This window comes from Anoplolepis gracilipes, chromosome 7, assembly GCF_047496725.1.
Source record: "Anoplolepis gracilipes chromosome 7, ASM4749672v1, whole genome shotgun sequence".
NCBI classification, from domain to species: Eukaryota; Metazoa; Arthropoda; class Insecta; order Hymenoptera; family Formicidae; genus Anoplolepis; species Anoplolepis gracilipes.
The window spans coordinates 13,243,134-13,261,049 of record NC_132976.1 but is presented as its reverse complement, the minus strand read 5'-3'; the positions used below and the strand labels follow the sequence as shown (position 1 = coordinate 13,261,049).

The following is a 17,916-nucleotide window of genomic DNA, read 5'->3' as shown; positions in this document are numbered from 1 at the left end:
CATCGGGGCTGGGTCCGCTAATGTCAATATTTACCTTTTTCTGTTCGGAATAACACTCTCTACCTTCCCTTAAAGGGTGTTGCGCGCATTTTCGGACACCCTGTATATATGTATATACATATATATTATATACAGAATGGGCCATTTTGGTAAGCTCTCGAGGTCAGCTACAAGAATATGTAACAAAAAATAGGAGTGCCATTTAAAAAAATTGAAGTGACCTTCACGTGACCTTCAAATGACTCTTCAAGGTCAGACCAATGGTACCACCTTATGGCCTCCTCGAAACCAAACAACTTTTGCTTGAAACATTTTTCTCTCCCGGGGTTTTCAAGATATTTGACTGGATCGATTAAAATGGTCCACCCTGTATATACAGGATGTTTGAAAAGCCGGCGGCATAACTTTAAGAGATGATGGAGGAGGAGATAACGAGTATTTTTCGTAGAGATATTAGATATACAAGGAGGGTCTCGATAACATATAACCATACATATTGACCAATGCCTAGCGTAACCAGCACGGTTAGCCAATCAGAAGGTCCCAATGTTCACTGGTCAATTAGCATTGTGCGCTATCAGATCCCGTCCAGATATAGAGCACGCGAGTGTTATGCTAGCTTGTAAGTGGATGCGAAAGAGAAATAGAAAGAGAACGCTGCATATAGGCCCCTTGTGTCCTTATCTACATTATTTATAACCTTCTTATTCTATCTAACAGACAGAGAGAAACTTGTGTCAACTAGTCAGCTTGCGCATGCGCGATTAAACAAAGACACAAAGGGCCTATATTCAGCGTCCTCTTTTTATTTTGCTATCGCGCTTTCGGTTCCCTCACGTGCTCTACATTTAATACCTCTATGGTATTTCTTGTTAAGCAATATAGGGTCGGCATCGCTTTGTTACGCCAGTAGGCGACACACAAGTTTGCGCCGCACACAACACATTTCATTGCTGGTACAGTGTTTCTTTATCTTTTGTAGTTACAAGAATTGCTCGAACTGACTACCATTGGCCTGTAAACAAAATTTACAGCAGCAAACCATTGATTGTCGGACTCTCTAAAAAATTCTAAGAATAGCACAAATTTTGTTGTTTACAACAAAAATACCAGATCATTGTGAACTTTGTTTACAAGTCAATAGTAGTCAGTTCGAGCAATTCCTGTAACTATAAAAGGTAAGCAAACACTATACCAACAATGAGATGTGTTGTGTGCGGCGCATACTTGCGCATCCCCTACCGACATAACGAAGCGACGCCGACTCTGTATGGTTTTTAATAAAAAATACTCGTTATCCCTTTTTTTATCACCTCTTAAATTTATGCCGCGGGCTTTTGAAACATGTATATACAGGGATATCCACTTACGGAGTAGCATAGCACTCGCGTGCGTACGTATGTGCGTGCGTGTTATAAAACTATTAACTAGTTCGTGTTCCGTGTATTAGATCCATAATTGTAAATCTCAAAAGTATGAAACCCTATTGGTTGTGCGTGATTTTTTCACTATGATATATATTATAAAATAAATTATATACATATTTTATTAAAATATTTTCATTAAAATTATTGAAAAGTTATATTTTATTTGTGTATATATGTACATACATAAACACACACACGGACGCACATAATATAAAAATATAATTTTTTAATAATTTCAATCAGAGTATTTTAATAAAATATATATGTATATTTACTCTATAATATATAAGTAAAAAAATTGAAATAGTGACAAAAGTGGAAAAAGATCACGTGTAGTTAATATGCAATAAAACTTGCTAATAAATCCATAATGTTTCGTACTTTTGAAATCTATTATAAATCTACGGTACTATTGTGAATCACAGACACAAACGGGAGTGTCCCGTTGGGTCACGATGATATTGACTTTAATTTCCATTGATCAAGGTCCCGATTGACCACGGTCCCGATTAACCACGGGATTGTTGTTTCAAATGTGCAATTATATGGTTCCACATTGGTTTGCGATTTTCTGCACAAAGCAAGGTCGAACTCATATCGCCCAATGCTCGGATGCGTGATGAGGTCTATATCTTTTGATTATTCGCAGGTTCATACCACAAAATTTTATTGTGTATTAATTGGAACTGTGATCAATCGGAACCGTGGTCAATCAGGATCGTGGTCAATTAGAACCGTAGTCAATATTAACGTGGTCAAACGAGTGCCACTCGACACAAACCAATCGGTCGTTTTACCATAGTACCGAAAAGTGGATCCATTCATGTAATTTTGCCAGTTCTAAAATGGACTTAGTTAGCGCCATTGTACTGCGGAGAAAAACGTTTCACAAAAAACGACGATGTGACATCTTCCGGGTTTTTCTCCGATATTAAAATAAAAACCCTCACATACACCTTTGAAAATTGTTTCCTAATAAATTTGTTCAAATTTTTTATAGTTTATGCAACGTTGAGCGCCGAAAAATCTCAATGAGCATAACTCTTTAGAAGTTAAGTATAGTTTAATTTGCAGAAAACGTTTGATTTTTAAAACCTTTTTACGAAAATTATCTATGTTGCCTTTCTCTGCAAGTTTCAGCAAGTAAAATATCCCAATATTCACCTAAAAGTGTCTACAACTTGAATCTCATCAAAATTTTCCTAATCATTCTTCCATAAAGTCTAAATGATTGCCTAATCGTTAATGTAATTATTCAGTTAGCTCTGTAATTTAGCTACATTGGCACAGAATAAGGTTAAAAGACATGAGATTTTTTAAATTAAATTCTTTAAATTACAATGACGTTACTTAGCTCCGTCTCTGATAAACCCGTGTCACACTACGTATTACACAGATCGGATTGAGATTTAACCAATCAAGGAGAGCAGCTTCAGATCCGGATTACAATAGACAGCTCTCTATTTGCTGAATTCCGACCCGTGATCCAATTCACGTCCATAACGTAGTGTGACAGGTTTTACAGAGCTTTATACTGCTACTCTTGACGCTCAACTGTATTAACAGTTATATATTATATATAGATATATATTAATATATCCTAGACTAAACCTAGCTATATAAGCACGTAACTTTTACACTCTGACTATCAAACGTTAAATTAGAAACCATTTTAAGCTTTACAGTAGTTACAAAAAACTTTTATATACATAATATGACAATTTCTCGGACTAACACGATTATAAGAATACTAACAACGCTATTTATCTTTACAAAAAGACACTCCGTACATATTTTATATATGTAGAAGTTAATATACACAGTGTAACAAATAAGTTCTTGGACTAACAAGGAAAGGGAAGTGTCCCCCTCCGATTTTAATGAGCTTTGAACATGTTGTAGTTTAGGTCAAAATAGGAGACACGTATTTTTTATATGTGCTCTTACGGCCGTTAAGAGGGTGAAACACCCTCTTGAGAAAAATCGGTTTTTATATTTCTGAGCGAATACCGTCAAAACAATAAGAGATATAAAAAAAGTTTCGAATAAAAGTTTTATGGTTTTTAATGTACTTTAAAACTGTGCAATCAGATTTTTCTAAAATGCCGTATTTTTCGAAATCCCTCCCCTCCCTTTCAATTTTAGAAAATTTTAAAATATGTCTTATAGCAAAACTTATAGCTCATTTAACGACAAATTTAACCATATATGATAAAGCTGTATTCCGAAGTCGCATTTTTCAGAAATAAGCTAAAAATATCTCTATATACCACTATACGCACGCTTTATCTGCTTCATAACACTCGCTATTCACAGCGATGGTTTTTTCTTCGTAAACTCACAGAGGCAACCATAAATTATCAATAAATAATTTATGAGAATATATATTTATAAATTATAGCAAAATTATATTTATATAATTTATAATTATATAATATATATATATATATATATATATATATATGTATATATATATATATGTATATATATAATAAATATTGTATATGTTATGTGACAACAAATACATATATAATTTGCATAAGAAAAATAATGTTTTTATACATTAAAAATAGAACTAGTCTAACAAGAAAAATCTTTGACGGGATGCCGAGATTAATAGATACAATGATTCACTTCTATGAATAAACAGATGCGTTTACGCAATCGCGAAATGAGTTGATGCAATATAGTTTTATTTACAACCGCGTGCAGCGGAACACGTATTACTATAAAAGCATCTAGCAAATCAAGCAACAGTTTAAGTTTAGTTGAATTCAGCAGCAGTTCTGTCTTGCATGTGTATACATTATGTATGTATTTTTTCAATGTTTATTGTTTTTTTACATATTTGAACTTTATTCAAAATTTAAGTTTATCTGTTTTGTTAATTTATTTAAATTATAATTAATATTTTATTAAATTATTTAAATTATTATAAATTATGTGATAAAACAGTGTGCTATTTTTCATGAAACTCAGAAAACACTTATAACAAAGTATTAATACGCATTAAATAATAAAATATTTTTACTGTTAATAAATATAAAAAATTTATTATTTATATAATAAAATATTGTGTGCAAGCTTAAAATTTTTTATCCATGATAATGATGCTGTAAGCCCATGTATTTTTACTTCCTTCTGCACTCGAAGAGCCCATCGAGCGATATTAATGTCATGAATAATTATCCCATTTTTAACAGCTTCATTGAATTTATTTAACGTATATGTTGAAATTTCTTTTAGTTTATCAAATCTGATGCCACCTTGATTTACCTGTTCTTCTCATCTTCTTAATTGACGAAGTGAAGTGACTTTCCGAAATCTACGTTTTACAGTTTCAAGATTTTTTGACTTTGTCCCACTTCTCCAAAATTCTACAGCAATTCTTTTATATTGTATTGGTATGCAATCCGCAACACATGTAATTTTTTTTACAACATATGTGTCATCTTCTCTTTCTTCATCAATTACACTCGTTCTACTTCGGGTATATCAAATACGTTTTGAAAGTCTAATAATACTTCTTTATCAATTTCATACGCTTCATGCATTAATTTAAGTATATTTTCAATCTTGTTTTTTGTCTCAATTTCATCTGTTGTAACAGGACTTTCTGGGAAATTCATAGTAATAAAAACTGCATACAGCAGCGTTATTACGTTTCTTGGATTAAGCATTATTTTCTAAAAAAAATTATTAAAATTATATATATTTGTTTTATAAATATTAGCAGCAAAAATATTTATTAACAGTAAAAATATTTTATTATTTAATGCGTATTAATACTTTGTTATAAGTGTTTTCTGAGTTTCATGAAAAATAGCACACTATTTTATCACATAATTTATAATAATTTAAATAATTTAATAAAATATTAATTATAATTTAAATAAATTAACAAAACAGATAAACTTAAATTTTGAATAAAGTTCAAATATGTAAAAAAACAATAAACATTGAAAAAATACATACATAATGTATACACATGCAAGACAGAACTGCTGCTGAATTCAACTAAACTTAAACTGTTGCTTGATTTGCTAGATGCTTTTATAGTAATACGTGTTCCGCTGCACGCGGTTGTAAATAAAACTATATTGCATCAACTCATTTCGCGATTGCGTAAACGCATTTGTTTATTCATAGAAGTGAATCATTGTATCTATTAATCTCGGCATCCCGTCAAAGATTTTTCTTGTTAGATTAGTTCTACTTTTAATGTATAAAAACATTATTTTTCTTATGCAAATTATATATTTGTTGTCACATACATATACATATATTAATTATATATATACATGTATATATATACATATATATATATATATATACATATATATATACATATATATATTATATAATTATAAATTATGTAAATATAATTTTGCTATAATTTATAAATATATATTCTCATAAATTATTTATTGATAATTTATGTTTGCCTCTGTGAGTTTACGAAGAAAAAACCGTCGCTGTGAATAGCGAGTGTCATGAAGCAGATAAAGCGTGCGTATAATAGTATATAGAGATATTTTTAGCTTATTTTTGAAAAATGCGACTTCGGAATACAACTTTATCATATATGGTTGAATTTGTCGTTAAATGAGCTATAAGTTTTGCTATAAGACAAATTTTAAAATTTTCCAAAATTGAAAGGGAGGGGAGGGATTTCGAAAAATATGACATTTTAGAAAAGTCTGATTGCACAGTTTTAAAGTACATTAAAAACTATAAAACTTTTACTGGAAACTTTTTTTTATATCTCTTATTGTTTTGACGGTATTCGCTCAGAAATATAAAAACCGATTTTTCTCAAGAGGGTGTTTCACCCCCTTAACGGCCGTAAGAGCATATATAAAAAAATACGTGTCTCCTATTTTGACCTAGACTACAACATATTCAAAGCTTATTAAAATCGGAGGGGGATACTTCCAACCCTTTCCTTGTAAGTTAAACGCGACCAAGTAGAGAGAACGTTTGTTTATATAATGTCCAAGTTTCAACCTGTTTGGTTGATGCATTCAAATGTGACAATTGTTAAGATAAAATTAGTTTTTCGTCGCGAAAAGATTATAAGATTATAAAATGGAACAAAGAGCAGTAATTAATTTTTATAAAATTAAAGAAGACAACCTCTAAAACATTTGAAATGTTGACAATTATGTAAAATAAAGAATTTTTATCGGGGAAAACTGTGTTTGAATGACATAAAAGATTCAAAGAAAGTGAAAGTCATTAGAAGACGATGAACGAAAAGGCCAGTCTTCAATTTCTCAAATAGAATCGACAAAGTCAATCAAAAGCGTTTCGTTAAAATTTGACAAACTTTAAATGTTCAATGTTAGAAAAAAAATAACAAAGATCAATAGATAGTTTGTAAGATTTTACTCAAAGATTTGAAAAAGAAAAAAGTGTGCGTTTTGTTCTTCTGTTCTCCTGAATTTTTAACGAAACGAGGAATTCCTATGTGTTACCACATGTTACCACTATCTACTCCATCCACTCTACTCGACTAATTTAGCACTAGCTGTCTTTTTTTTATTTCCTAAATTAAAAATTACGAAAGAGAAGACATTCGAAAATTTTTCAGCAATCCAAAAACTGACAAGAAAACAAGTGATTCGGGAAAAAAAATGGTTTCTTAAGTATTCGATTCGTTATATGAGCGATGTAAACATACAGAACCGAGCAAAGATTATATTAATAACGATATTAATAAATACTTTTTATCTCTTGTTATATTTTTTATGACCTCAGTCCAAAAACTTATTTGTTACACAGTGTATATTAACTTTTATATATATGTATAAAATATGTACGGAATGTCTTTTTGTAAAGATTATTTTTTGTCTAATTTCTCTTATCGAATTGTATTATTGATTACTGTATTATTTGATGTAAGGTGCATGGATACGATGGAATTCATATGACTTTGGTTTGCCCTTATCTCATAAACACAGGAATGTTCAATGGAGTAAAACCCAGGTTTGTAGAAATATAACACAAATGGCGGTAAGAAAATTATACAATCTACTCTCACGGAAAAGATACTCAAGTCGAGTGTTATTTCGAACACTCGAATTGAGTGTCTCTTTCTTTCATAAGGGAAAAAGAATATGAAGGAAAGAGACACTCAATTCGAGTGTTCAAAATAATACTCAACTTGAGTATCTTTTCCGTGAGGGTAACATCTATTTTTAACACTATATTTTTAATATTTTTTTAGTAGTCGAGTTTAGTTATCTTTATTTACATTACATTTCTACAAAATTAAAAATGTATAAAAATGTTAGAAATGCCTACACCTGCAAGTTTAATATTTTTTACGATTGATTTATATATATATACTGCTCAATAAACACACTTGTTCACAATAAATAAATAAAAATCATATGTAATTTTGTTATTTTTATTATATATATAATATGCATTAATTAATGTATTAATAACATATTAATATTTTATTATTAATATTTTTTGTCACAAAAAATATTAAGAACAAGTAAAATTATTAAAAAAATTATAGGGGTAAAAAAAAAGTCGGACGCAGCGGATTCGAACCCCAATCGTTCGCCGGCTACGGAGGTAAAAAGAGTAACACGCGCGCCTTAGTCTATCCAACTAACGCGCTTCACGCTTTGTTAAAGTTACTTAGTGATAGTTAACGTATCGCTGGTCGGATGCTCAACTTCACATGTAAATTTCTCAGAAACGAAGGCCCATTCATTCAAACCCTCTTACACTTTTACTACCCTCAACCTCCCCTATCGAATGATATATGTTTCATTTAAAAAGCGATTTCGCAGTTCGTACCTGCTCCTTGTCAGTTGCAAAAAATCTCTATAAATCTGTATAAATCGATTTTATAATATTTATCAGTAGCCATATATTTGCTCAACAGAAATTTCTTGGTCTTTGTTTATTAATAATTTTTTAGTCGATCTGCTGGCAAGTCATTTCTTGCTCTAGTATAACAATTCCCACAGAATCCTTTCTTTTTATTTCTGTCTGCGAATGCTGTTTGTTACTTTTTCGATCCATTTGGAATTACTCTGCTCACGTCTATTCGACATAGAGCTAGAAAGCATTGAACGGGATCATTTCGCCTCTGTGCATACTTTACTCTTCAAATGTATAGTTATATACATATATATTTATATACAGTGTGATTCAAAACAACTTGATATCCTTAAAATGACATATTCTTGAGCGAATTCTAAGACAATTTTTTCTTTTATAAAATTTTATCTAAAGCTTAGTTTCTGAATTATAATTGAAAATAGTTAGCTATTTACGAGCCAGATACAACAAGCATGCAGGAACGGCGCAACGCATTACTAAACTAACGGCCTCCTTACGGAATAATATTGTATAATATCATATAGAATGCAATAATAATTCAATAAACTTCGAACAATAATATTGTGTAATAATAATAATTATTATGTAATATTATTAGTCGTCTAGAGAAGTTATTTATTTCATGAGGGATCGTTCCGTTTGTATACATGTTTGATCGGACACACCACACAAATCGACCGATGTCTAGAGTAACCAGCACAGTTGATTAATCAAAGGATCTCATTTTCATCTGGCCAAGAAGCATTATATCCGATCGATACTCACTCTTTCATGATGCGTTGCGCCGTCCCTGCTTGCCCGTTGTACTCGGCTCGTAAATATCTAACTATTTTCAATTACATATAACTCAGAAACTAAGTTTCAAACAAAATTTTGTAAAAGGAAAAATTGTCTCAGAATTTACTCAAGAATGTGTCATTTTAAGAACATCAGGTTGTTTTGAATCAACCTGTATAAGTATAAACTATAGTTATATGTATTTAAAGAAGTCTTTTTATAATAGAAAGATACAAAACAAACGCTAGATGCAAGTCAATTCTACGAAGTAACAGTCATATAATAAAAAGGTTAACTTTTGATCTCGAAATGCCGAACTTCTTGAATTTCAAACAATATACAGCTACGGTTTTAGGCTTCCAGCGTAGGCTTCCAAATGTTCGAATTCATCTGTAATATTTTGAAGTTTTTGAGATATCAAATTGTAAAAAAATGCAAAAAAAATTGAATTTTTGAACTTGTCAAATTAGGAAAACTCCTTAATCTAATAATATTCTTGTGACCTGTTGGTGTGAGCTTATTTTTATTCATTACTCTAACAAGTAAAAGGTCACAAAGAGAGAACTTCTATATAAATGGGAAGCACAAATTGCTGAAGGTGGAACGAGAAATGAAAAGTTACTGCAAATTTCCACTTATGTACTAAATCAATTTCAGAATGCATTGGACAAATCAGTGCCTATACGTGATTTGGATATTAAGAGATGGACTCTAAAGGCGAGAGATGATTATTATTTATCACGACATTTATTCACAGCTTCCTCGAAATGGATACATAATTTTAAAATAAGACACCGGATTGTTTCGAGAAAATTTAATAAATTTGTCACTCGAGCGCAAATAGTGAATAAAGAACAATTGAAAGAAAAAGCTAACGAATTTTTGAATGTAAAGTAAAAAATTGTACTGATTGGGGAAGACAATGTATAGAATTCAGATCAATCAGGTTTCAATTTGGAAATGCATAGAGGACGTACATTATCCTTCATAGGAATCAAAAGTTGAAACTTTAGCACAATCTCTAAATTCCTTAACCCATAGTTATACTATACAACCTATTATATCTGCAAGCGGACATTTAATGTCTTGTTTGTTGATAGTTTTGAAAGAAAAAGATGGTAAATTTGAACCAATAATTGAAAAAGCTTTATACAAAGCAGATAATATCCTTGTTTTTGCTTCTACTTCCGATAAATTGACATCAGAGCTCGCAATTAGGTGGTTTTAATAAATTTACTTACCTAACACTAATAAAAAGTCTATCTTGTGTTTAGATTCATGGACGGGGCAAAGCGAAACAAAATTTAACATTATTGATAAACATGGAAAAGAGATAGATATTTTGACAATTCCTGCCGGAACGACCGGTATGATTCAGCCATTGGATATATATACATTTAGGCCGTGGAAAAATTTTTTAAAACATTTTTCAGATTTAATTATATTATATAATTATAATATAAAGTTACATTTAAGAAATAACATACTAAATATTCAATCTCTTACAATCAATTTTCATCTCCCAGATTCAGAAATCTTTTCAAGTATGCGTGATACAGAAGTGGTTATATTGAAGAGAAACCATAAAATGCGAGACACCAGCAAATTTTTGTTTTATAAATTGTGATCCTTTTTGTAATTCTTGTAACAATATTGCAATTTTTAGATGTGCTTGGTGTACGAAGTCAAAATGCATACAGCATTTTTTCGATCCAAGCAATTCTGGGCGTCCTCATTATTGTACAAATTTCAAAGAGTAAAAATTATTATTAATAAAATTATATCTATATAAAAAAATAAAACAAAAAAAGGTATAAAAAACAAAACTTACAAAAAAAAGTTTTATATTTCATAAAATTTTAAAAAGTCGCATTGAGGAGAATACGAATGCGTCGCGTGTATATAGCATATCGCGCGTGTATAAATGTGTGATTATCCGTAGATGTAGCGGTCTTTCTGAAAAGTGCAATTTTGGAATACAACCTTATCATATATAGTTGAAATTGTCGTTAAATATGCTATAAGTTTCGCTATGAGACAAATTTTAAAATTTTCAAAAATGGAGGGGGGAGGTGAAAATTTCGCAAAATTTGACATTTTCGGAAAATCTGATTGTACTGTTATAAACTATGTTAAAAGCCATAAAACTTTTATTTGAAATTTTTTCTTATTTCTCTTACCGTTTCGACAGTATTTACTCAGGAATATAAAAACTATTTTTTTCAAAAGGGGGTGTTTCACCCCCTTAACGGTCGTATGGGTACGTATAAAAAAATACGTGTCTCTTATTTTGACCTAGATTACAAAATACTCAAAACTTATCAAAATTGGAGTGTAACACTTGGGTAGGGTTACTTGTAAGTTTAAGATGTCCTTATTCACTCTTACTTCTTTCTTATACTAACAATAAAAATTGTAACAAATTTTAATTTTTCCCAAATTTACTCTGTTGTATTATTATTTGTTACAAAAATTACGATCTGATGATACATATTAATTCCAGAATATGTTTTGGCGGATTTGACGACGACGTTCTTAAATCTATTGTATATGTTTGAGTGTCATAATCTGATTTCTGATTACTCAATTTAGAGTGTCAAATAAAGATTTTCGTAAATGTAATCTTTGTTTAAGAAGTTTAATGAAGATGTTCATTATGATTAAATCATATTCCGCACAAAATTACATAAAAAGTCTCCTTTCTCTCGTTCTGCATATCCAAACTATAAGCTTCCACGATCTTTCCTTTTCTTTTCATTCCGATTTTTGCATAGAAATCACCCATCAAAATAGGAATGCTATGTTTAACTTGTTTAAGATAAATGTTAAAGCCTTAAAACGTTCCATATCTTCTTCCTCATTCGAGATTGGTGCGTATACTTGTATAACATTGACGTTCATCAACTTGGTTTTACAAAGAAATGATCTTATCAAATACAAGAAATTAAATATTGTATCATTGATCTCTTTGGTAACTATAAGAATCATGGTGCACTTCGTTATTTTCACCGTAATAGACGACATGTTTGTTGAGTATCTTCTTCCCATCTCACTTCGCTCATTCCCGAAAATGAGGTATTCAGTTATTGCATGAATGATGCATTACTTTCTTTTCTCATACATACTTTGGACATTTCACATTCCGATTTTTATGCGGTTCGTTTTTCCTGAGCAGTCACTGGCCGAGAAATCTTAATATCTTAATTCTTAATATCTCTGTTTTATTGAAGAAACGCTAATACTTGGGGCCATTATTTGAATTCGCCATCATAATTGGGAAAAAAGTTCTGATATAGAGATTTCCCTTCAGCAGTAACGTGACCATTACTGCAATTCTGTTTACGTATTTCTTGTGTTAAACTTAATCGACAAATATGTTTTTAACTTTGCTCCAACCGTATTCTGTATAAACAGGATAAACTTTAAGTCTCTTTATCATGTGTTATAGTCTTGATGATTAAGCTAAAAGTAAAAAAATCTTGTAAAGTTAGACCGCCTATATGACTTCTTATTAACTATTTTGAATCTCACGCTTTTATTTTTGTAACTAGGTTCATTTAATGGTGGGACGATAGATGTCTCTTTATTAGTTTTTTTAGTTTTAGTTTTGGGCGATAGTATGTGTTCTCTCTGTTTTTTTTTTACAGACTGATATACGTTTCGTGTTGTACTAATAAAAAGTTATTGTTCTGTTGTACAATAGTTCTTTAAACTATTTATCTTAATACTTCTATCTTGTGATAAGATAAACATCAGTATCTGGTTTACTCGGAGCAAAAATATTACCTTTTTTCTTCTACTCGACTGCTATCTTTTAATACAAACAATTTATTTTGTTTGCAATAAATCTATTAAGTATTGAAAATATTCTTTAAAGGTAAAAGTTTTTTTTAAATCCTTTTCTAACAAACAGAGTACAAGAATTTTAAACAATTGAACATCTTATTTAGAGTAGTGATAAATCACTTGTTGGTGCATAATTTCCAAATTCATGTATCTTTTTATTATTTAAAAAAATTATAACATTTGAAACAGAGTACACTAACAAGAGAACAGTGTTACGTACCGCAACTTTTTCCACGTAAATATTTCACAAATAAATATTTTGTTAAGAGACAGCAGTTTCACACGCTAGATGTGCATAAGCTACTGGATACTCTTAATATCTCTTCGCGAGATATTTCTTTCGGTTAAGCGATAAGCGCATCACTTCGAGATGCCACACAACTTTATCTGCATGTGGGGACCTCCGAGAAGGAAGGTCCAGCGATATAAAAGTAGTCAATTCTAAGTCGTCACTCTTAGAGAAAACATCTTCGACTTGTAACATTGCGCCAAATAAAGTCTTGTAACTAGATACCTTTTTATTTATTACGTCGCGTTTAGCACGTAACAACGGTCGGAAGTGTCCCTCACCAATTTTAATGAACTTTGGATATGTTGTAAAGCATAAAAAAATATTAGACCCATATTTTTTTTAGCGGTGTATCTCAACGTTCAGGAGTTGAAACAATCCTTCGAAGAATGACGAATTTTTTGTTTTTAGCGAATATCTTTGAAAATATAAGATATATGAAAAAATGTTTTATACAAAAGTTTTATGGTATTTTGTGCTCTTTACAATAGTGTCATTATATTTTTTTAAAATGTCAAATTTTTTAATAATTTACTATCCCCATCCTTTATTTTGAAAAATTTTTTAAATTTTGTAAGAACAAAAATTAAAGAATATCAAAAGCCAAATCCATCCATGTATAATAATATATGGATTCCACAAATCAATTTTGAGAAAACAAGATATAATAACTTCGTGCTATAGGCGCTGCACTATAAATTGTTGCGTTCTTTCTTTAGTTGGCACATTCAATGAATGCCTCTTGTGCATATATTGGAATTAAAATTGTTACCAACAATTTTAGTAGTTTTATTATTTAGTAGTTTCATATGAATAAGAATTTTTTTTAGGCAGAATTAAAAAAAAACATTTATTGTATAGATAAGGAAAACTGTCAAAAACCTTATCAGAATTCATCAGTAATCTGAAAACATATTTTTCAAAGAAATCAATACATGTGTTATACAATGTGTTATACAAAGCGATTTTCTACACCGAGAACAATTATTGCTGTTTTGCCACAAATATCATTTTATTTTAGAATTCTTTTTAAATCAAAATTCTACTGATGTTTCAAACTCTGTCTATTCTGTATGTATCCACTTTGCAACCACGCACATTTAAATAAATTTTGAAACCTAAGCGACGAGAATTGATAGTGCATTAATGATTGTAATTTTAAGGTATTATTTCTAGCATGAAGATTCAAAACAAGATGTAACAACATAACAGTATCAGAAAAGTATTTAATTCTTCCACAACTGAAATCTGTATACGTCTAATGGTGGTATTTTTTAAAATTATTTTTATACGTAAAATTGATAATGTCAGTAAAATACATCAGACAATGCACACATGTCTGGCCGCAAACCTGTGAAAAATGAGTACTTTTCATTATATCGTATCTATGAGGTGCAAAAAAATTTTACTTTGATAATGTAGGATATTATGTATTATAATTAAATCAGGCTCTAAGAAAAAAAAATATAATGGCCCTTCTTCCCCTCCCATCTTTCCCATCGTCTCTTGCTCTATTTGTTTTATTCTCATTTTTTGCAGTTTTGCAGCCAGACGTGTGCATTGTCTGACGTATTTCACTGACATTATCAATTTTATGTATACTAGAACATTACATTACATTACAAATCGCAAAAAAGAAACAAAATAAGTTTTCGTTTTTTTACTTTTTTATTTACATTTTATTCATATTATCATCTATTTAATGCAGATATTATTCAAAATGCTGCCCTCTTGCAGCAATACAAACATTATATCTAGCTCTAACTGCATTAATTGCAGCTAGACATTGTTCTGGTACAACTGATTAAAGACTGCTTAAGGACTCGTAGAAGAAAGCAATAATGTAAACAAACAAAAGAATGTAAAGGATAACATCAAGTGTTTACATATGTAAAGAATCTTGAAGCAGAAAGTTTATTCGGTGTCAATTAACTCAAAAGAGCAATTGACAATAAGAGATTGAATCTTTGTGATTTTCTTCAAAATGGAGCAAAAACGAGCAAATCTACAAAAGACTTTTTGTCTTAGTTTCTCGGTCCCCTACACGCTCCTAAAGTTTTGCCATTTAAGGGGACCCCCTACTGTGACGGTCCGAAAAAACAGCTAATTTTTAGATGCGGATCATAAAAAAACTAAGCAACGTATTAAATTGCAGTTTTATATTTCGTTTTAGAACATTACAAACTATAAAAAACAATTGTAATAATTAAGAAAAGGATTTTTATGAATGTCTTAAAACATTTTTCTCAAAACATTTTTCTAAACGGTGTACACGATTTCTCAATCTCTATTGATCCGATTGCAATCTGATTTTGCACACATCTTTGTTATTATATTCTTTAAGCATTAACAAACGATTTTGTTAAAATTTTTTTTTACGAAAGTTATAAACAAATTAGTGACAAAACTTTTCGCGAAAATCGGCATTTTTTTTCAAATCTTTGTTATTCAATCAATTTTTAAAAAATTAAAAAAATGGCTCCGTTAATGCTTAACAATTGAAGTATAATTAATAAAACAATTTGGATTTTAGGTTTCAGATAATCCAAAATTGAGTTATCAGGTACACCGTTTGGCCTTTAGTAAAAAGAGCCCATCAGTTTGAAGTTGTTTTAAGACATTTATAACAATCTTTTTCTTAATTATTACAATTGGTTTTCATAGTTTGTAATGTTCTAAAACGAAATACAAAACTGCAACTTAATATGTTGCTTAGTTTTTTTATGGAGAGGGGGAAAAAATGGCGGGTGGAGAAGGTTGACAGTTTTGGTGAGAGAGGAGATGTGGAGTTTTTTGAGAGGAAAAGGGAGGTTTGGAGTGGAGAGTGTGGGTGGAGGTTAAAGTGGAGGAACAGTAAAAGGCGGGAGGATGGAGAGAAGGAAGAGGGTGAAGTAAGGAAGAGGAATACAAAGAACTGAAATCCGGGTGGGAAGAAAGAAGAAGGTGACATGGCAGATTTAATGACTGAAGAAGGACAAGGAAATGAGGTGAAAAGGAGGAAAGAGATGTAAAGGCAGGAAGCGGAGTAACGAAAGTGGAAGAGAAGATGGTGAGACTGAGGAGATGGCGAGGAAAGGGTGAAAATTCAAAGGTGAAAGAAGGTGCGAGGAGATACAAGTAAGGGAGAGGAGAAGAAAGGGGAAGAGAAAAGGCAGTGGAACGTGATCAATAGATCGATATTGGGAGTTGGAGCGGGCGACAGAGAGGAAGGAGTGTGGGGAGTCAGCCCTAGATGGCGGTAAGAATATGCAAAAGGAGATATCGCCGAAGACGGAAGGATGTCAAATCGATAGCAATAATGGAGAATGTCGATATGACGAATCGATAGGGAGTGACAGACATGGTAGAAAGGTTAGGAGGAACGATAGTATAAGAGGAAAGTGGTAAGGCGAAGCGAAAGGAGACTTAAGTGGAAGACAGGTGAAAGGAGAGAACGAAAAACAGAGGAAAAGAGGAAGTAGAGAATAAGGAGAGATGGAGGAACTGAGGCATTTGAAGAGTGAGGTGAAGAAGATAAGAGAGTGTTTGGGGGAGATGTTAGAAGTGATGAACAGTATGTGTACTGAGTTAGAACTAATGAGAGAGGACAAGGAGAAGAGGGCACAGTGCAAGAGGAGAGGAAGGGAGACAATGCAGAAAAAAGGAGGAAGAGAGAAGAAGCAAGGGGGGGCAGAAAAAGGAATAGAATAAGGAGGAGAGAAAAGAGAAGAAGAAAGAGAAAGCAGGAGAGAGAGAGGTAGGGAAAGCAGATGGAAGAAAGGAGAGAGTGCAGGAGGGGGAGAGAAGAGAAACGAGCAAGAAAGAGAGAGGGGAGGTAAGAAAGGGCGAAATAGAGGCAAGGAAGAAGGAAGAAGAGGAAGGAAGGGAGAAGAAACGGTTAAATGTATAAGAGAAAAGGAAGGAGGAAGGGAGAGAGAAGAGGAGAGGAGAGAGGAAGAAGGACGAGGGAGAAAAAGTGGAGAGCAGAAAGATGAGAATGAGTGGACTGAAAGGGAGATTAGAACTGGCAAGAAGAGGAACGGAGGAGAAGGGAAGGGAAAGAGGGAACAGAGTGGAGGGAAAGAATGGGGAAGGAGAAGAAGACGGAGGACAAGAGAAGGGAGAGAGAGTTGCGAGGAGAGGAGAGGAAGAGGAGAGGAGGAAGGGAGCAACGACTGGTGGAAAAGAATGGACGAGGAAGAAGAGGATGAGTGGGGAGAGGAGAGAAAGAAGAGAGAGAGAAGAGAGGGCGGGGAGGAAGATGGAGGAGAGAGCTGAGAGAGTAAGAAGAGAAAGAGAAAGGAGAGAGTGAGAGAGAAGGGAAAAAGAAAGGAGGCAAGAGGAGGAGAGGAGAAAAAGAAGAGAGAGGAATGTGATATGGAGAGGAATAGAAGGAGAAGATCAGGAAGAGAGGAAGAGCTTGGTGGAGGGTATCATATGAAGAATGTTAGACAGGGAGGCTAGGATAAAGAAAGTGGAAGAAAGAAAAAGGGAGGATGAAGCATGAAACTTACTGGTAGAGATGAAAGAGAGGGAAGATAAGGAGGAGGTTTTGGAGTGTGAGGGGGGAGAAAAGAAAAGATGGAGTAGACGAGGATTTGACCATAGAGGAAAGAAGAACGAGATGGAGGATCATGGAAGCAGCGAGGAGGGAGAGGGCAAGAGGAATGAGCGTGGTGGTGACGAATAGAGAAAGGAGGGTAGAGGGGAAATTATGGAGATGGATGGAAGAAG

At 32.1% G+C, this 17,916-nt stretch overlaps 1 protein-coding gene across 1 annotated transcript in view; it reads left to right on the top strand.

Moving 5' to 3' along the window:
* LOC140667695 (estradiol 17-beta-dehydrogenase 11) overlaps positions 1 to 17,916 on the top strand; it is a 104,737-nt gene that overhangs the window by 79,766 nt on the left and 7,055 nt on the right. The window contains exon 6 of the mRNA XM_072895847.1: positions 7,333 to 7,415. Coding sequence (XP_072751948.1) covers positions 7,333 to 7,415 — 83 coding nt within the window. The remainder of the gene's footprint in view (positions 1 to 7,332; positions 7,416 to 17,916) is intronic.